Below are 20,717 nucleotides of genomic sequence, written 5' to 3'. Positions count from 1 at the left end.
TAAATGCATATTAAACAGCAAATTTTTGCTTTATAAAGCACTATTTGTTTGATTTTGTGTATTTACTAAAAGTCTGAGTGACATTTAGTAAATACAGAGAACTATCTCAGCAGGTTTAATGTAGTTAGAATAGTAGGGAGATCCTTGCAATTAAGTTATTTGGGCAATTTCCTTGTGTGGTTTGGATGTATCAAGAGATAGAAAACTATGCATTAAGGTTGTATATAGCAAAAGGACATGTGTTTGCCAGTTGACAGTTTTTGAGAGGGTATTTGCACTTGGCCATTGTACAAGCATGTATAGGTTTTAGCAACTTGTTCAAAAACAAAAATAGTAGATGTTCATATTGTTTGAGGTTCATTGCATCAACAATTAATGTGTTCTTTGAATTAGATACTAAATGTCTCGAGTCAAATGTTTTTTTTTCATATTCAATATTCCCAAGTTCCTTTAAGTATTACAGGCATTGATTAATATTTCTTTCCAAAGAATGTTGGAGGGAGGGTGTTTGAAAAGACAGGCTACCCTTTTAATTATTTGTAACCAACAGCTTTTCTTGTACTTGAAATTATAATCAAGTATTAAGGGTATCTCTTTTTGGTAAAACTAGCAGATGGATTTTGTAACTTTAGACAGTTATACCAAAAATTAATTTCAAGAGAAAACATTTGTATGCTATTGAGGCAATATGTCAGGGATGATAGGTGACCAACCAATTTGTAACTTTGTTAATTTTGAAGCAATGTCTTTTGTGATTGGCAAACAACTTAAATGTGCACCTGCTGAGCTAGTCAGAAATTGAGTTTACACTGAGTTAAGGGATTGAATTGACTGGATTGTATCCCCTTTTAGTGCATCACAGCAAGTAAGTTAAAACACAGTTGAATTGTTATTGCCGTTCCAATTTTTGGGGTCAAGTCAGCTGTACTTAATAAATGTAGTTATTTTTGTTGTGATCGAATTACAAGCAGTTAACTGAAGATCAGGATGGGGGTATTTTTTTAACACTGGAAAAGGCTGTAATAATGTTTCATTTGCCATTCCCATTTGTCTTTGAACTGTGACAATTTTAGATGAAAAGAGTCTGTCCTTGGTTGCTAAATTACTGACAGACTGTATGTAGGTGGGAGTGCTCCCTCCCCAGGCCCCAAAGGTGTACTTTATGCCAAGTTTGAATGCTTAGGATTGAATCTGAACTGATGATATCAGAACAGTATTTTTGGATAAGTAATCAGGAGACCCAAACCAAATTTTGCTATTTTGCTTTATTAGTGTTAGAAAAGGTGCTGTTTGATTTTTTTTTTTGCATCACTAGTGACTTGATACCTTATGGATATAATCATTCAGTGATTTTTTTTAAATGCGTGATTTTTTCCTGTTTGTCAAGAAATTTGTTGCAAAAAGATATATTGCTTCTGAACAAGGAGTTCAGGGATTTTGTGTCATATGAATACCTTTGGTAGCATTTCCCATAGCACAAACCTGTACATGCAGCAATCATTTAGAATTGATTGTTTTTCTCTTTGCTTCATGAGGAAATAATTGTATGTCCTACTCGATCAGACCTTTCTCTGAATATGAACTGAATTGGCTGAAGAAAGGGAGTGGGAGTGAATGGCAACAACACTCAATCTGGAGTAAATATGCTGATTTATCAGTGGAATGTTTTCATTTTGTTGTGTAATTATCATTTCAAAGGCAGTTTCAATGTAGGTGAATTAAATATTGTGTGCAAAAGCTCTACATTTCTAGAATAATCTTTGTAAATGATCCCTATATGAGGTTTTCTTTCAATTGCAAGTGGAAGTTGTAGCTGGCAACACTTGATTGCATATGTAATCTACTACGTAAATACAGTAAAGCAAGGAACTGCTACTCCATTGTAGAAAAGTAATTTAAGCAGTTTTTTTAAAACATTAGTGCATTGATTCTAAAAGAGAAAGGACTGTTAAGAAGTAAAGTAGGATATGTGATTTAAGTAACTCTAACTTAATTAACTTTTGATAGGTGCACCAGGTATCATTTCCAGTCCTTATGGTGCTGGTGGATTTGGGCCTGCTGTTGGCTTCCCTCAAGCTGCAGGTTAGTGAGCTCCAGTCATTGGTGATGGACTTCAATGAATTAGCAGTTTATAATATTCCTATTTATAGTCAGCAATTTGGGGAATACCTTTTATGGAATAGCAACTTTAAAGAGCTGAATTTTTTTAAAACCTGGGCAAATGTTGAATGCTGGAAGATCATTTTTAGATGCTTCATTGGAATTTTACCTTTCTCCTAACATGGGCATCATCATCATCTGTGTATCAATTCTCTATTAATAAGTGCATATTTAGGATGATGTGGCTTCTGTCGTTTTCCAGCTATAGACCTGAATGTTTTATTGTGCATTTATTGTGAGATTCTAGATGGTAACTATTTCATTGAGTTAGCAGCTTTAAAGATGTGGAAGAAAATAATTATCAAATATAGACTTTATATTGGTCTTGTATTTTGTGTGGCATTTGTTTATTATGCACCTGACACATTTAATGCTAAAGTCCTTTTTGTTTCCAGGCCTTTCTATGCAAGGAATCCCAGGAGGACTTGGACATCTTGGCCTTCCACAAGCTGCAGTAGGAGGTCGTCTAGCAATGCATGGAATGGGCCCAGCAGTAAATTCAGTCTTACTGGTCAGCAACCTAAATCCTGAGGTTGGTGCCATCATTATTTATTGCAATTTCTCCACTCCTTTGCAGATGCTGTTTTATAATTTGAAATGATTTTTGCTAAAGTATAACTTGGGTTCTGATTTGTATGTTGAAATTTATCAAAGTAATATTTGAGTTTAGAATGATGTGGCTACAGCAAAGCTGTTCATTTGGAAGAATTGGAAATTAATGATGGCTTCTTGAAGGAGACATGTAAGAATATGTTACAATCCTGAGAATCTACACTTAACACATTCCAGTTTTAAGTAATCAGGACTAAATTTATGACTCAGTTTTTGACTGCAAGTATTTAGTTTTGGCTTGTAGTTTTGAGGTCTTTTAATTTCCATTAGCTACAACAAAAGCCAATACTCTCTGCTGAGTGCCAGTCAGCACCAGGGCAGCATTTTTGCTTAGGGCTCTCTCTATAATCTGTGGTGGTTTTACACCATTTATAAATATATGATACATTCCAGTGCTCTGCAGAATTAATATAGTAACATAGAAAAGTTGAGGGAACCTAATTGTCATTTATTATCAAGTATGACATCATTAGACATCATTATCAAGTATGTGCTTTTGACTGTTTAATTGTATTTAAATTAGTCTAGGTCATTATGCTTGTATATTGGTTGATATTGTCAACTATGTATTTGATAAGGCTTTGAAAACCTTTTGGCAGCTCATTGTACTGGAATTTAAAGCAAATCAACAACCAGTGCAGCATATTTTAGCAAAATAATGAGACTGGCAAAGCCTAGCCAAATGTAACCAAAATTACTTTCCACAAATATCAAGCTGCCTATGTACCACCTGGCAAACACAGATATTTAATGCCATCTCACTTTAACATCATTAGGGGATTTCTCATATTAAATGTTCTTGCGTTGAGTACTAGTAAATACTGAACTTGCCAGGGATGCTCATATCCTGTGGTATAAAAATGAAACTGCCCAATATCTTCTTGCACCATTATGATTTTAATGAAATAGGAATGAAGATTTGACTCGATCTGCAGTGCTTTCATACTAGTCAAGGATTTGTCAGAAGTTGTTACTGTTAAATATTTATAATTATTATCCATCTATTGATTTGGTGACTTTTCAGGGCACTTATTACCTAAATGTATGCATGCTTATATGTATTCATATTCTGTTCTCAAACTTTTTCATGGAACATGGATGTTACATCTTCATGGTATATGCTTTTTTTTTCTATTCCACAGTGCAACTTTCCCATTACAGTTGAGTCTTACAACCCTAGGTGACTGAAAACAAGTCAATTCCCATATTCTAAACTGTGCATTTACTTTAATAGAGATTCGCTCTGCCTTTTAATTTTTTTCTTTTGAAGTTCAAACGAAAATATTTTCATAAGCAACTCCTTATTTACAGTAATTTGTTTTATTTTTGACATTAAATGTAATCTTTGAATCATTATGTAGGAGATTGATCAAATGTCATATCAAATTTAGTGCAATTGTTTTTTCTAAAGAATTCTGAGTAAAATTAATAGTTTGAGATGTTTGGCTTGCATTATACATTTCCTTGAGTAAAGCAACTGCCACCAAAAATACCTTTTGTTAAAATGGGAAAATATTGCTACCTGATGTGCAGCAGGTAGTGAGAGAAGATGCATATATTTTTGATGGTGCCGTTTTATTTGACCCTGGATTAATCTTTTAATTTTGAAAGTAATGCTCTCGAGCACATCTAAATTTTAGGAAAAATTCTAATGCTGTTTTCTGCAATTATTTTGAATAAACAAAAATAAATGGATATCATAAATATACTCAATTAGCCTTGAATTTCTCTTTGGTCGATTTTTGGTTACATCTGGAATGAAAACCAAAAGCAATGAAATAAGTTGGCTTTTTTTTTGCATCATTACTGTCTTACTATAAGTTAGGAAAGGTTTTCAACTCATCTACATAAGTGCGCTGTGGAGGGGTGAAAGAGGGATAATACTTTTATATGCTTTGAACGTTTATTTACTGACTTTATAATGTTTCTTTCTTTTCCCCCCCCTCATTGTCCTGCTTCGTTATTCCATCATTTTTCCAAAACTTGACAAATCAACAAACTTTCCCAAAACGGCACATCTACTGCATTTGAACCTCCTTTACTTTTTTGTTGTGATCAAAACGAATTCTCTATGGATCAAACTGGCCTTCAACTGTAATGCTGAAACTCTTCGATACGGGGGACTTGATGTTTACATCTTGTGCTGACTTGTTTTGTTCCCCCTACTGCAGAAGGTTTCACCTCACTGGCTGTTCATTCTCTTTGGTATGTTGTCATTTCCACTGCTATTTTATTATGAATTATTTTGCATTATTTTAAGTTGATATTTTAATCCTTCAACAGAATCTTGCATCTATGCTGTCAATGAATTTTGCTAAATATTAAATGCATGAGCTACTTGGTGTTTTTACTTTTGCAGTGTAGCATTTGTTAAAACGTGCACATGTCTTTTTCAGTGTTTAATTTTTTTATAATCCTTCCTGCAATTTTTGTCTCCATTTAAGCTCTTGTTTAATTGCTGTTGAAGTGTCTCATCCATATAAAATTGAAACAGTTTTTTTTTCTTTGGTCATACTAAAGGAGTTTATGGTGATGTGCATCGTGTGAAGATACTGTTCAATAAAAAAGAAAATGCCTTAATACAGATGGCAGATGCAAACCAAGCTCAGCTAGGTAAGGGTTAACAAATATCTTAGTAGTATTTCATCTAAATCACAGGTGGCAAATCATTTTGAGAGCCTATGCCCAAATTTATGATAATTTTTAAAAAAATCTTATATACGTGGTAATTTTGAACAGAAGTTATCATTGATTAATAAATAAATAACAATAATTCTGGAATTTTTAAAGAGATGCATCCTGTTGCTTAATGTGTATTCATTGTTTTACTATTAATTAAACTATAACAGACAGATAAAAATAAAGCTTTTTCAAAAATCTGTTCATAAAGCTGTAAGCTGAGTGCTAACAATTTTTTTTGCACATTCTATAGGTTCACCAATTTTGATAAATATTCATTTATGTGTTGCTTGATAGTTTTACATTTCTCCCTTTTGAGGGTATGCCAAAACCAAAACAATCATCAAAAGCTTAAATTTGAAAGTATGAAACTTTAACTGTACTGGAATGCTTTTTGTCTTAGTCTTTGTTGAATTCAGAAGTCTTAATAAAAGCACATTGCCATCTTGAAGTCACTAATCTATACTATTTTCTTCTCCAACCTGAACTCCAAGATCAACATCTTAATTATTGCCCAATCTATGATTTGCAAATTCTGTTCATGTTGTTCATTCTATTCATATTTTCTTTGCATTTACTTTGATTTGAATCCAGCATCTTTGCTGACTTTAGCATTTTTCAATACAAATTTTCAGTCTTTGCAGCACATGGTTATTATATTGGTACTTTTATGTTTGGATGTATTTTCAGGAGCAAGTGTGCTTTTGGGCATCTTCACTAATATGTATGTTGCAGTTCTTTTATTACATATTGTTGGTGTTTCACTTCATAGTGGGGTTGTGTGCCACTGAAATCAAAGTTTCACTGCTGAAAGTGTCAGTACAAGATGGGGAATTGCACTAACTTAAAGACACAGCAGATGCAACCTGAGTGGCTTTTCTTTGCAAATAATAGAAGCATAAGTAACTAAGTGTTTACACTTCAGACCACAGATACTAAAATGAATGTACTCTGCAGGATAGCACTAAACAATGTAATACACATGAAATTCTGGGGGAACACAGCAGGTCAGGCAGCATCTATGGAAATAATGAAAACAGTCGAAGCTTCGGGCCAAGGCCCTTCTTCAGAACTGAAAAAGGGGGAAGACACCAGAATAAAAATGTGGGGAGAAGGGAAGGAGGGTTTTGCATTCTGCAGAACCTCTTGCATTTATAATGTAGCATTGTAGATGGAACTTCAACATTTTTAATAAACTATTATTAAAACAATTTGGCTTAATTGCTTCTTAAATTTCAGTTGTTTCAAGTTAATTAAAACAGATGCCCAAACCCTTTCTGTTGACTTGAAAAATTATGTTGGGTAGTGTTTCTTTTATGTTGAGTTACAAATACAAATGTTCTATTCTGTCCAGCCATGAGCCATCTTAATGGGCAGAAAGTGCATGGCCGAGTTTTGCGTGTGACGTTGTCAAAGCACCAGATGGTCCAGCTTCCTCGGGAAGGACAAGAAGATCAGGGTCTGACAAAGGATTACAGCAATTCTCCACTTCATCGCTTCAAGAAACCAGGGTCTAAGAACTTTCAGAATATTTTCCCTCCATCATCCACCCTACATCTCTCAAACATTCCGTGAGTAGCTCAAATGGATGTCTAATAAAGAACTCAAAGCATATATGAAAGCAGCCCATTGACGTGGAAGAATAATTGAGGAATAATTCTAATAAAATACTGCATTATACAGTGGGTTAATTAATTACCAATCTTTGAAAATTGCTTTCTTAATCAGCCTTTCAGATTTGTTCAGGCAGATTCTAGGGCTGAAGTATTTCCAGCATGATTACTTTGCAGTGTTGTGACTTAACTGCTTGGTCTGAAATGCAGTTTATCCCAGATGAGTTGCATTGCACTGTCAGAGCTACTGCAGAGCAAATTTATCCCTTGGATTGGTTTCCTGTTTCTAAATCTTCATAATTCTGATTCACTCTTAACACTGAAAGAATTCATTCAACATTTTCTTTTGGCCTGATGCTGGTTATTGTGCACTGCCATGTCCAAGCATCGTAAGTTAATTTGTATGTGATTTGTACATCTATATGTTCAGCAGCATAGTAAGCCAAAACCATATATTCGTGTTGGTTTTGTATAGCTGGCATCCAAAGCCTGTATTTGAATTAATGTAGTATCGCTATTGATCAACCTTGACTTGTATATGTAATTCACTAATTATGAATCATAAAACAATTTTGAAGCTTTAGTCACACATGCACTGTTTTTCTTTAGTAATTGCATATGCATTTGACATTTCATGAATTTAGAAAGTTTCTACCTTAATGTATTGTATACAAGAAAGTGTTTCTGTTCATTTATAGACCTTCAATCACAGATGAGGACCTGAAGAACCTTTTTGAAAGTGCTGGATTCTCAGTGAAAGCCTTCAAGTTTTTTCTGTAAGTCCTCTATTGTACCACAGGTTCTGTACATAATCTGTTTAATGTTAACCAGTTGGTTGGCAAGGTTGAGTAGGTATGTTCACTATTTGCAGATTTCTCATATTGCTGTATGTGCCAATCCTATGATATTTCTACTGTTTATTTGATATGCTACATGGTGCTACGTATGTAATCCATCAAGATCTGTAACAGATTTGTAATGTGCCCACAGTGTTATCTAAACTTGCAAACATTAAATGTTGGTCAAATGACAGTTATAACTGGCTTGTGGTCCACATTGATGAAAGGACATTGCATCTGCAACCAGATGTGATTTCCAACTAATTACAAATGACTTTATTGTCACCAAACAATTGATACTAGAGCGTACAATCATCACAGTGATATTTGTTTCTGCGCTTTGCGCTCCCTGAAGTACAAATCAAAGTAAATATAATAAAAATTTAAATTATAAATCATGATTAGAAAATAGAAAACAGAAAGTACGGTAGTGCAAGTCAGGTCCAGATATTTGGAAGGTACGGCCCAGATCCGGGTCAGGAATTGAAATTAATTGAGACGTAATTTTCCCCAAACAAATGAAAGCCCTGTCTCCCCTTCATTCCAAAAATGCCTATCTGATGGTCAGGAGCAAATCTGTCCTTTAAATGGTGGAAAGACATCGGAAGCATCAGAGGCCTCTTGTTGTAGGATACCTTTTGTTTGCTCTTTTACGTTCTCCATACATGGTTAGTCTAGTTGTTTCTTCTGGTTGTTTGATCTCAATATGTTGCTGGTTATGAAATGTGATGAGGGTCGGTGAATGAATATTGCCTTGTAGGGTATAAATCAAGAAGAGTACATGTGCTAGACATTTGAAATCAGAATGCAAATATTGTAAGCAGCAGATGGGACGATATGGATAGAGAAACAAACAGCCCATTCGTGTTTCAGTTTACAGTATTTAACTGCTGGGATGTTTTGTTCCATGATATCTTGATCAGATTGAATGAATTAAAGTGACTGAAGACAGGCTTCTGTGAATGATTTGAAGAAGAATCTAAGGTGTAGATCATCCATGCACTTTTGCACCTGAGCATAACCATAAAATGATTTGGAAAAGACTGACTGATTTGCAAATTTTTCTCTGTGCTTGCTTTAGAGGTGATGCAGAGAAGATTTACAGGGATGTTTGCTCAAATAGAGGGTTAATATCTGAGTAGAGGTTGAACAGATTGATACAATTTATACTCACTAGGATTTAGAGGAATGAGGGAGTGATTTCATTGAAACATAAGATTGTGAGCAAGGATAGACTAAATGGAAGCTGAGATATTTTCTCTTTAATTAGAACACAGTTTCCTGGTAAGAGACTGGCCATCTCAAAAGGAACAGGAACCATAGTCCCTTTTGGTCCTTGGAGTATCTTCTGCTATTTGTCAAATTCATAATCTACATTGCCACAGATAGAGCAATGCCCCTATCCTTATTTCATATTACTGTTCAGATATGTATCAAACTCTATTTTGAATTAACATAATGACTGAGCCTCCAGATTAGAGAATTCACACAGTTCGCCACCTTCTATATGATCTTTTTAAAAATCTCTGTCCTAAATGATCTTCCTATTTTGCGTTGGAGACATCTCAGCCGGGGAAAATATTTGCCCTGTGGTCGGCCTAATAATTGCAAAATTCTTAAAAAGATTGTGGTTAAGATCTCATTTCTTCCTAACTCTCCCCAACTCCCAATCCCTATCCTAATCCCTAGAGAAGTATTAGCTGGGTCTTAATTTCTCTGAACCAGATCAGTGAATTATTGTTGCAGTTCTTGGATGACAAGTATATCCTTTTAAGGTCAGACCTGTACATAATATGTATATACAGTGGATTCCAGTTAATTGGGCCATCGGTTATGCGGGGCATCCACTTACTTAGGACAACTCTTTTTAAAAAAAAAAACAACAAAATAATAGAGAAAATGGTGGCATTCCTTTTGTGCATTTACGACATGATGCTACTTAATTGGGGCATCAGGATGTTGCCAAACATTTTCTAACTCGTGTCAGTTGTGTACACTTGTGTGACCTTTAGACACTACAGCATGCTTAGAGCAAAACAGTTTATAAATAGTGCCAGTTATGTATGCTTGGTTTCAAAACACAGTGGTATTTGTCACTGATTGTTGGTGAGGAATGAGCAATAAGAATTCAGAACCGTTTTACTCACTGCAGTTTCGAGCATTCAGTTTTAGAGATGCCATAAATGGCCAGGGGTGAAAATGAAACTATTTTGCTACTTCAAGTTAGAAACTACAAGGAGTTTGAAGATATCGGCAATCAATCTTGAATGTTACAATGGAAATGTAGATTTGGAGGATACGAAAGTATGAAGGCTGTGCATTGTCTACACTAGATGTCTGCTGTTTTGTTCATTTACAGTCAATCGAAAGAACCTGGCAGCGTACACTGAATGAATTAATCTGTCAACAATTATTAGGAACCGATATAGCTTTATGGTACTCTAGTGGTAAGGTGTATGGAGTGTCAAAGGAGGGGTACCACTTGGGCGAAGGGGCTTGTCCATTCTGGGGAGCTCATTTGCTCCAGTCCCCGCCCCCCCCCCCCCCCCCCCCCCCCCAGACAGTCAACTCTCACCTGTGGCTCCAGGTAATTAGCTGCATGTGACGGCGTCCACACCCAGTACACTGCTTCAGCTGGTGAGCCTCATTCATACATCGGTAATATATGGACATGCCTGTCACATGTGAAGTCACCTCTGGTGGTCTGAGCAGATGAGATGAACAGTGAAATTGAAAGACCAGGAAGGTGGTTCTGCAACATATGATGTGGTGTGGAAGAAATCATGGTCATCTACTACAACCAAGGACATCCCCAGTTTGTGACAGCTGCTAGTGCCACTGGACCTGGACCTGAGAGGGTGAAACTGCAGTGGCTTTTCCATTTTTAAAACACGCTTGCGCAGGTCACTTGTTACTATTGGACCTGAAGGGCAACCAACATCAGAGGCATAGGTATAATGCTCTAATTCTGTATTTCATTTAAATGTGTAATTTGTTACTCGGGTAAATTATAGTCTTTTTAAAAAAAACAATTTCCATGAAATTTTGGCTAATTGGGGCAGTCGCTTAATTGGTTCAAAATGTTCTGGTCCCCATGTATTCCAATTAACTCGAATCCACCAGGTGGAAGTGATCTTTTGTTTACTCTTCTATTCAAATCTCATAATATAGATCAGCATAACAGTTGACTGTCCAATTGTTCCGTTTCCTTTTGGTGTATTGTGTACAAGAACTCGGAACTCAGCATCAATATTGTCTACTTTTACTGCTTTTAAAAACACATGGCTTTCCTGTTTTATGCATATTATTTTATCTGCTTTGCTCTTGCCCACTCACTCAGCCTAAATCCATTTTAAAACATCCTCCTTACCTTATCACGTCTTATTTTGTAGTATTAGCAAACTGAATAGCAACAAGGCCTTGAAAGCCAAAGGGTCAAATGCTGGCTTTGGAATGCCCTAATGCTTTGATAGATGATGAAGTTGTGTCTGAGCTTGTCTCCTTTCTAAGTGTTTGTAAATTTTGTTTCCAAATGGCTTTTTTTTTCAAACTCCAAAATCACCAGAAGAGAGAATCACAAGATGTTTTTCAAATTTGTCAGTTTTTAAAAAAAATACATCCCAATTTTTTGGCATGCAATAATTTGAGTACAATGCTTAAGGATTTATTTCTCAGTACTCTGAAGTTGCTTATTAATACTTTGTAAATATTTATTGGACCATTAACTATTACAATGGATTTTGGTTACTGAGGATACATGGGAACCAGTACATTTTGGCCCAGTTAAGCGCCTACCCCATTAACCAAAGTTTCATGGAAATAGTGAAAAAGGTATATTTTTAAAAAAGTTTAATTGAGTAACAAATTGTGTATTTAAATGCAATACAAAACAGAACATTACCAATACTGCTTCTGTACTATAAAACTGTAATAATTCCTAATAGTTATTGATGGAGGAATTCATCCAGTATGTTGCTCTTCCCTTGATTGATGGTAGATTGCTTTCAATTTGGTTTTTTTTTTGGCAAGTATCAAATCTTTTCCATGGCATCTTGGCAAAGGTTTGAAACTTCTTAATGTCAAATTAAAAAACATTGTAGGAAGTTATTTGCTAGACCTCTTGGCCAAAGATTGAGCATTGACATATAGAATCCTACCCTTTAAGGAACTGTAAAGTCTCTCTCATTTGAATTATTTTCTTTGTATTGCAGGAAAGACCGTAAGATGGCCCTTATCCAGTTAGACAGTCTTGAAGAAGCAATCCAGGCCCTCATTGACCTTCATAATCATGACCTTGGAGAAAATCACCATCTCAGAGTGTCCTTTTCTAAATCCACAATTTAATAATTCTTTTCATTATAGACTGGGGACCACACAGGTGGTAAGATAGCATTCAGACAGAGACTGAAAACCAATGACCAACCATGCCTGCAAGAGATGTTTAGATTAATGATTTAAGTGGGACACAAAAAGTGGAGTTTCTCATCTTGAGTGACTTTCCTTTTATCTATCTGTTGACTTCAATTTATACCAGTTTTCTTTATTTTTTTTCCATAAGTGCAGGTTTGTTGCAAGCAATCAGCAGCCATACATGTTTATTCACCTGTTAGTGGCTGGTTTAGTGATTGAGAATTTTTTTTCCAGAAGTTTACAATCTTGGGAAAGGGGAAAAAATCAGGTTTGATCTACATGATTGTCACACTTTAAAAACAAATATTTTAGTAATTTTCTTGGCAGGGGGAGATTAAACATCATGGGTTTTCATACCACTGAAGATATGAAAAAAATCAATTATTTACTGTGTACTTGTTTAATTATCATGTGCCTTATTATCCGTTTACCAATTAGATTAGAAGCTTTTTTCTGCATTTTCTTCAGTATATTATGGATTCTTTTAAAAGGGACCTTTTGTCATTGTAGGTTTTAGGTAATTTTCTTTACACATTTGGCGATGTTGGAAAATCTGCTACATGCTTAGATTTGAATTACAATTTAGTACACAGATGGGAATAACAAATTTTCTTCCTCATCAGGCAGACTGCTGATCCATGTTGTTTCCATCCCAGTCAAGGGCTGCAGATGTGCTACAACAAAGCTGCTGCAGGAGGCATAATTGAATAAGTTTAACCAGTTGAAAATGCCTGAAATTTTTTTTTTGCTTTCCTTTCCCTTGATCTACAAGATGCAAATGGCTTCATTATCTTATCTGTGTGCTAAAGTTTTTTATGATATCTTTGAATATTTCATTTATTTCAAACTGTAGCTGTTAAGTTTAAGAATGTTAAATGTTGGCTTTTGTTTTGAGGGAATTTTTGGCTTTTGAATGTTTCAGTGTAGGTACTTTAAGTCCTCTCTGAACATGTGTTTTTTTTAATGTGATTTTGTTAGACTCTAGCTAAATATCCAGCAATTTGCATTAGGCTTTTGTTTTATTGAATGATCGCTGGACTAACTGCAAGTCTAGAAAACATCTTTAACTCTTCCATTCTGAAAGAATACTTCAGAGCTACACAGACATTGCAAAGCTGCAACTAAACCATGGTTAGAACTATTGATTTATTAAATACAAGACTTTTTAGTCCCATTCAAGTGGAATTCTGAAGGAGTACACACTTGACAGAAAAGAAGAAAATAGTGAATGATTCACTAAAATAGGGAATACAAGCTTTTATTTCAGGGTTTCAGAGAGAAAAAAGGACCAAAGTTTATGTGCCTTCAATAGTCAGTTTATTTTCTGTTCCCTCCCATTTAACTTTTTGTCTTTAAAGCTAAAATAGAAATGTGAATGTAGTTTCAAATATAAAAGGAGGCAGAATGAGAGAAATAGAATAATTTGTTTTTCCTTTGCAAAGAGGTGTTTAGTTTGCACCAGGCTTGAAAGAGAGAACACTAAAGGTCACTAACTTGTACTAAATCGGATTTTTTTCAGCACTGTCATGCTGAGCATTGAACCACTTCATAAAAGAAGTGTCTTAAAAGAATCTTCCAGAATTGCACAGTAATTTCTTCACCAACAAATTTGGTGCCCTGAGCCAGAAATCTACCAAAGTTGCAATTCTGTTTTCACCATTCCCTACTTCAGTTTAAAGGGTGCTGCATTATGCCTTTGTTCTTAAATACTGAACAATAGTGTAGCATTCATAACAGTGAAAGACTTGTACTCTGTGCTGAATTAATTAACATGGGCTCATCCTCAATGTGAGTTGCATCATTGTCTAAGTGCTGGTGAAATTTCCATTAAGAGAGTTAAATAGACTGACACAGTGAGGTGTCACTCCCCCCCCCCCCCCCAAATTTAAAAACTTACCATTGTATGACACAGAATAGGGAGATATACGCAGTTGGTATCCCAGATTTGTGATGTACTCTAGGTCAATATCAGACATGTAAATGCATACATTCAGTCATGGGGGGTGTCGCCTACATTCAGCACCCTGTATGACTAGGTTTGAGACCTGCAGTTTTGTTTGTAGAATGTCATTGGAATGCTTCTACCTGAGTAGTTGGAAAAAAGGTTGTAGCATTTTCTGTGAAATATTTAAACTCTTTCAAGCTGCTTCCCTTATGACATTCAGTCATCAGCAGGTATATAGGCTTTCCTCCCTGTTCCTTCATGTACTTGATCTGTTCTTAAAATTCCTGCCTTTTTGAGTTTGTAAGAATGTTCAGCAGACAAAGTGAAAATGCTGTAAATATTTAAACAACTTTTTTTTAATGAGGTTTTTGGGAACAAGTAAAAGTACAAACTGGTTTTTATATGAAAACATTGATTGTCTTGTATATTTTGATAAGCAACAGTACCAGGTTTCATTTGTAAAGCAGTTTGTGTCAAAAGTGGAAGAAACAAAATGGATTCCATTTCTGTTGAGATTTGTTTTTAATGCACAGATAATGAAATATTAAAAATAATATTTTCTAATTGTTTATTGCATGTGTCTGTGTAAAGTGTTCCATTTCTTTCGTTGTGTACACTTGTATGGCCTTGATGATCTTTCCTCTAATTGTAGCATGCTTTCAATAAATGTCATGACACCTCTTTGATCTTCCTGCCTCTTTGTCTAACGCTTTTAAATTCCTTTTTTTCTTTTATTCTAAATCAGAGGTTCCCAAACTGGGGAAGTGTGGGGAGGATGTGAGGGAGATGGTATGCACTGAAATTTGTATATTATTACAGGCAGTCATTAGTGCCTATCTATCCCACATATTAGATCATCTGCAGTTCTTTTTCATTGGAGCTAAGGCTGACCTTGGAACTGCAGATTCTGCTAAGTTAACTGTTCTGTTGTGATAGTGGAGAGATGAATGTGGTAGGTCTCAGAGCATGTTCTCCTATATAGTCAAGGAGGCCTTGTTAATTGGCCTTGTTTGTGAAACTGCAGCCCATTTGGTCTTTCACTGTTTGCATTACATTAATCAGAATCCAAGTCTTCTGCAGAAGGGACAATCTGCAATGACAATGCATATAATTGATGTAACCATCTTGATTTCAGTACTTGCATTTTAACATTCAAGCACACTATATTGGTGCATTGTAGTTGTAATAATTTCATCTTGAATCTTTAAAAGTTTTGTGCAGTGAATCTGATGAACTCCAGAAAAATACTCTGCAACTAGAATGCCATAAAAGACAGACTTGGCATCCAAGCAAAATTTGATTTCTAAGAGGGGAAGTAGGGAGATTGAAGTAACACATTTCAAGAGGAGCCTTATTTTTATTAAAAGTTTGGAAACCTCTGCTCGAGATCTAATTAATGATTTTTTTTGTATCTATCTCAATACAATCTTTCCTGCTGAAGTACTCTTAAACATCTTATGCACGAATGTGGCATTGTTTTGCCCTTTACAGCTGTACTGTTTGCTTTGTGCCATTCTGTTGAGCACCATCCTATCAGATGATATTGGGAGAAGAATGGTGTTAGGGTTGGCTGCAGGGCAAAATGGGGATCTTCAAAAAGAAAAGTCCATCTCATTTGTTTTGTTAGTGCATTGTAAACAAGTGCATGTGTGCACAATGCATAACAAATGGTTAGAAAAATTAAGTTTTGCTTTGTTGCAGGATTATTGAGCCTTGCTATCTTGCTTCATTAACCAGCTGTTCCTGATCATTTTGTTTCATATCCCTTGTTTTCTCAACATAAACAACTTTTAGTTGTGGCATGTGCTTAGAGAGTGTTACTGTGAAAGTATCACTGGATAGATGCATGGTCATTCAGTAGTTTTGTTAAGGATTCCTCTGATGGTTTGACAAAACCTGTAATACCCTAGTATAAATAATGCTGAGGCAGTTTGAGTTTACATTGGTTTGAATTACAACAAACTATCATTTTTTAAAATGATGAAGGGTGTTCTATTTTTAAACCAGTTGCCTATGTCTTCAAGGGAAGAAATCCAGTCTATTTTTTGCTTACATGTGAGTAACTGGGTGACTCTTGAGTTCCTTTCTCACATAGTCTAACAAGCAATCTAATTTGTCAATACCAATACTTCAAGTAGGTGCAATGCTACAATAGAGCCAACTACAAAATAAGTACCATCCACTCATTGCGATCTGTGTACTCAGAACGTTAACCACATCATCAGTTTCAAATTTTCTAGAGGCACCAGATGAGTGTACGATGGGAATATCCATATTCAGTTGATGTACCATACACTATCTTCTCACCAGTTTTCAAGACAACCATAGATTTTCAGTATTTGTATTACAAATATAATAGTAGCTGGAGAGATGAGAGCCACACTTGGATGTTGTGTAGTTTGTAAAATAAGGCCATTCACGCAAGCAAGATTTGGTCTTCAACCTGCTTCCATTAAATGAATTGATGGCATGTAAAGTCAGTTTTGAAATTGTGCAATGTGGCACATAGCTATTAATACAGAATTTTTGGTGCCACACTCAAAATTTTGACATTTGACTCATCAAGAAACATGCATATTTATACAGAAAATGTATTAGGCATTTTACCACAATGCCATTTAATGCCTTCTGAACATTTAAAAGTAATTTGTTTGTTCAATTGGCAGTGTTTTTGGGTACATTGAAGAAGGGCATCCCAGCGTTTTTGTCATCTGAGTGAAGTCCATGCTGAGATCCCTGATAAATAAAAAAAACACTTGATATCACTGACAAATATTGCTAGTGATGTTTACTGTGAAAATGAATGCAAAAACATCTAAAGAATTGAAAGCTATGTATTAGCTTATTCCTAGATTTAAAAAGAAACTTGTATTTCTATGCACTTTTAACAAAAAAAATTGTGAGGTGACTTTTAATTTGCTGCTTTTGAAGAACACTTCAGAGTAGTTCTGATTTGTCTCATGCAACCAGGATGGAATGAAGAAAATTTAACTAGTAAAACTTATTTTTAGAGGAATTAAGTGGTTTTTAAAATGGAGACACTAATTATTGAAATTAGTAAATCGAGTTGGTTAACATGGAGTTGGAGACCCTATCATATAAGCTATGTCATTTGAATTGTTAATTAAACTGTGCTGGAATTAGCAATGTAAAACAAAAACATTATGCTTCACTAATCCCCTTATAGGAGGGGGAGAGAGTGGAGTCTGATGGCCTAGCCCGGTCAGGCCTTTGTTGCCATAGTAATGTAGTTGATTTCAAATTGTACCCTGAATTTCCTAACAGGCAACTTGGTTACATAAAAACACCTCTGTCAAACCTAAGGAATAAAGACCAATTCAACATTTAGCATTACCTTATGCAACAAGTTGGCACATGGCAGAGTCACACACACACCAATTTTCAGGTAAAGCCAGTAAGTTTTTTTTGGTTACTTCAAACATGGGCAGGTAGGTGGTTAACTGTACAAATTTTGTGTTTTAAACATAAGTAATAGGGGCAGGAGTAGGCCATCTTGCCTGTCGAGCCTATGCTGCCATTGAATAAGATCATAACTAATCTAGCCGTTGGCTCATCTCCACCTACCTGCCATTACCCATAATTCCCCTCCTATGCAAAAATATCCAACCTTGTCTTGCCTCCATTTACTGAGGTAGCCTCCACTACTTCATTGGGGAGAGAATTCCACAGATTCACTACTCTTTGGGGAAAGCATTTCCTCCTCATCTCCATCCTAAATTTACTCCCCCAATCTTGAGATGGTGTCCCCCATTTCCAGTGTCAGCTACCAGTGGAAACAACTTTCTTGCCTCTATCTTGCCTATCCCTTTCATAATTCTATGTTTCTATAAGATCTCTCGTCCTCCTGAATTACAGCGACTACAGTCGCAGGCAACTCAATCTCTCCTCAGTCTAACCCCCCAATCTCTGGAATCAACCTGGTGAACCTCCTCTGCAACACCTCCCAAAGCCAGTATATCCTTCCTCAAGTGAGAAGACTGTAACTGCACTTAGTACTCCAGATGTGGCCTCATCAGTACCCTGTACAGTTGCAGCATAACCTCCGTGCTCTTAAATTCAATCCCTCTAGTAATGAAGGCCAACATTTGATTTGTTTTCTTGGTAGCCTGCTGCACCTGCAAATCAACTTTTTGTGATTCATACGCAAACACTCCCAAGTCCCTCTGCACAGCAGCATGCTGCAATACTTCACTATTTAAATAATAATCTGCTCTTCCATTTTTCTTTCCAAAGTGGATGACCTCGCATTTACCAACATTGTATTCCATCTGCCAGACCTTTGCCGACTTAATTTAACCTATCTACATTCCTCCACAGCTTTTCCATATATTCTGCACAATTTACTTTTACACTCAATTTAGTATAATCAGCAAACTTAGATACTCTGCACTTGGTTCCATCTTCCAGCATGTCAATGTATATCATGAACAGTTGGGGACCCAGCACCGACCTCTGCAGCAACACCGCTCACCACTGATTGCCAACCAGTTTCTCAGCTCTCTGCTATCCATGCTAATCCATAATGACAAGATATACAAGTTATCTTAAAGGAGGTAAATAATAACAGACTGTCTTATAGGCTATTATCTGAGAACATGGGGACTCTTGGGTGCCAGGAAGCTTCATATGTAGGACATTTGTTTTACTGTATGGATTTGAGTTCAAATAGCCAAATCATAGTTGCAAATTATGGAGGATAGCACAAAGAGAGGCAGCAAAGGAATTGTTATTAGTAATGTCAATGCATAGAATGGGAATGTTGCTGACATCTGCTATCCAGCCTTATTGCTCCCTAGCTTACAGGAACAATAATCAGGAATCTCATTCAAGGCCAGTCTTGCAAGGGTAGTGAGATTTATGGAGGAAAAATTAATTTAAATTTGTGTTTTGGGACCAATTGTTCAGAAATACTAAACTACAAGTTTAACTAACAGAAGTATATTCCCTGGCATTATATTCTAAGAAAACAAAATTACTGAGTTGGGATACCACGTGTAAAGTGTTAGCCTTAAGTTGTGGTTGCCACACAACAGTACAAATTTGCTAGTGGGAGATGATCAGAAGAGTTTCCACCTGGATGCAATTACAAGAGGAGATCGGGTAGGCTGGCTTTATTCTCACTGGTATAGGGGGTTGAGAATTTAATAAAATCTGAAGGGCATAAATAGGATAGAACTTTTTTGCCCCTGTGTCAGAGGCATTGGTTTAATGAGAGAAATTTGCAGTGAACATGAGGGGGAAGATTTTCTACAGAGAGTGATGAAAATCTGGATTGGGGTCAATGTCCTCATGGGGATGTTTAGTCATGTGGTTGGCAAGCATTTAAAATCCACTGAAGCGATTGATACCAATGTTTTAACATTTTAGAAAAAAAAGAGGAGCAAGGCATTCAAAGGGGTAACAATGCTGGATAGTACTAGAGAAGAAAGTAGTACCATACTAGATAAGAATAGATTAGAAGAAACCATGTGGAATTCCATGATGGGTTTAAAGATGTATCTATAAATGCACAGTGTGCTTAATGGTAGGCAGGAACAAAGTAACCATGTGATAACAAATTTGGCTGAATTTTTTTTTGAGGAAAGTTCAGAAAAGAGAAGGTAGTGGAGTTCATTTCCTTCTCGCTGTTGTGGGAAAGAACATTTAGATGGCACTAAGACGTACTGAGTATGTTAATTGGTCATTGTAAAATGTCCTGTGATTATGTTAGGGTTAATTGGGGTTGTGGAGTTGCTAGGGAGGTGTGGCTCAAAGGCCGGAAGGACCTACTCCATGCCGTATCGCAAAATAAAATAAAGGTTCCATCATTATACTTCTCATTATTCAGATATCTATAGAAGTGCAAATTTGTAGGGAAATTACTGAGATGTGCAAGAACTAGCAATATGGTATTGGAGAGGCTATCCATCTGATGTGAGTAATGTCTGAGGGAAAACATGAGAGCATAGAACACTACAACACACGATGTGTAGACCTTTCAGCCTACTCTAAAATCAATCCAACTCCTCTACATAAGCCTTCATTTTTCTATCATCCATGTGCCTATAATTAAATGCCCATAATTAATCTGCCTGTACCAGCACCCCAGGCAGGTGGAGTTTATCAGCCTTGTTGGCAGCCTACCTCGTAGAAGGAAAACTCTGATTTTAAATCTCTGCTGCCTTGCGGCCATCCCAGCCATGGAAAAGGCTTTGGGAGTAAACCCCGCGGAAGAAATCCAGAGCTGGGGTCCCTAAGGCCGTTTGATGTTGTTTATAACTTCACTTGGGCAGCTCCTGCGACAACACTGGTGCCAAGCTATATCAGCGCTTGCCCTTCCCTTGGACTACATCAATGACGTGGAGAGGGGGAACCCACTGTGTGGGCAACAGCCGGTTCTTCAAATCTTTAGCCCTGTAGAGGACACAGTCCACCACATGCACAAACCCTGGATCCCCT

The 20,717-nt window shown here is 36.3% G+C and overlaps 1 protein-coding gene across 5 annotated transcripts in view; it reads left to right on the top strand.

Annotated features, from left to right (window-relative positions):
- ptbp3 (polypyrimidine tract binding protein 3) overlaps positions 1-14,822 on the top strand; it is a 75,769-nt gene extending 60,947 nt beyond the window's left edge. For 3 of the 5 annotated variants that reach the window (XM_073048603.1, XM_073048602.1, XM_073048601.1), the window contains 8 exons: positions 1,536-1,637; positions 2,008-2,082; positions 2,556-2,692; positions 4,944-4,977; positions 5,293-5,385; positions 6,806-7,022; positions 7,763-7,840; positions 12,115-14,822. In XM_073048603.1, coding sequence (XP_072904704.1) covers positions 1,536-1,637; positions 2,008-2,082; positions 2,556-2,692; positions 4,944-4,977; positions 5,293-5,385; positions 6,806-7,022; positions 7,763-7,840; positions 12,115-12,247 — 869 coding nt within the window. In that variant the 3' untranslated portion in view covers positions 12,248-14,822. The remainder of the gene's footprint in view (positions 1-1,535; positions 1,638-2,007; positions 2,083-2,555; positions 2,693-4,943; positions 4,978-5,292; positions 5,386-6,805; positions 7,023-7,762; positions 7,841-12,114) is intronic. The other 2 variants (XM_073048604.1, XM_073048605.1) reach the window with 1 other exon arrangement.
- Positions 14,823-20,717: the final 5,895 nt, after the last annotated feature.

The sequence above is a fragment of the Hemitrygon akajei genome, chromosome 6 (genome assembly GCF_048418815.1).
Source record: "Hemitrygon akajei chromosome 6, sHemAka1.3, whole genome shotgun sequence".
Classification (NCBI taxonomy): Eukaryota; Metazoa; Chordata; class Chondrichthyes; order Myliobatiformes; family Dasyatidae; genus Hemitrygon; species Hemitrygon akajei.
Note: the sequence above shows the minus strand (reverse complement) of the source record. Positions and strands in the feature narration are given on the sequence as shown.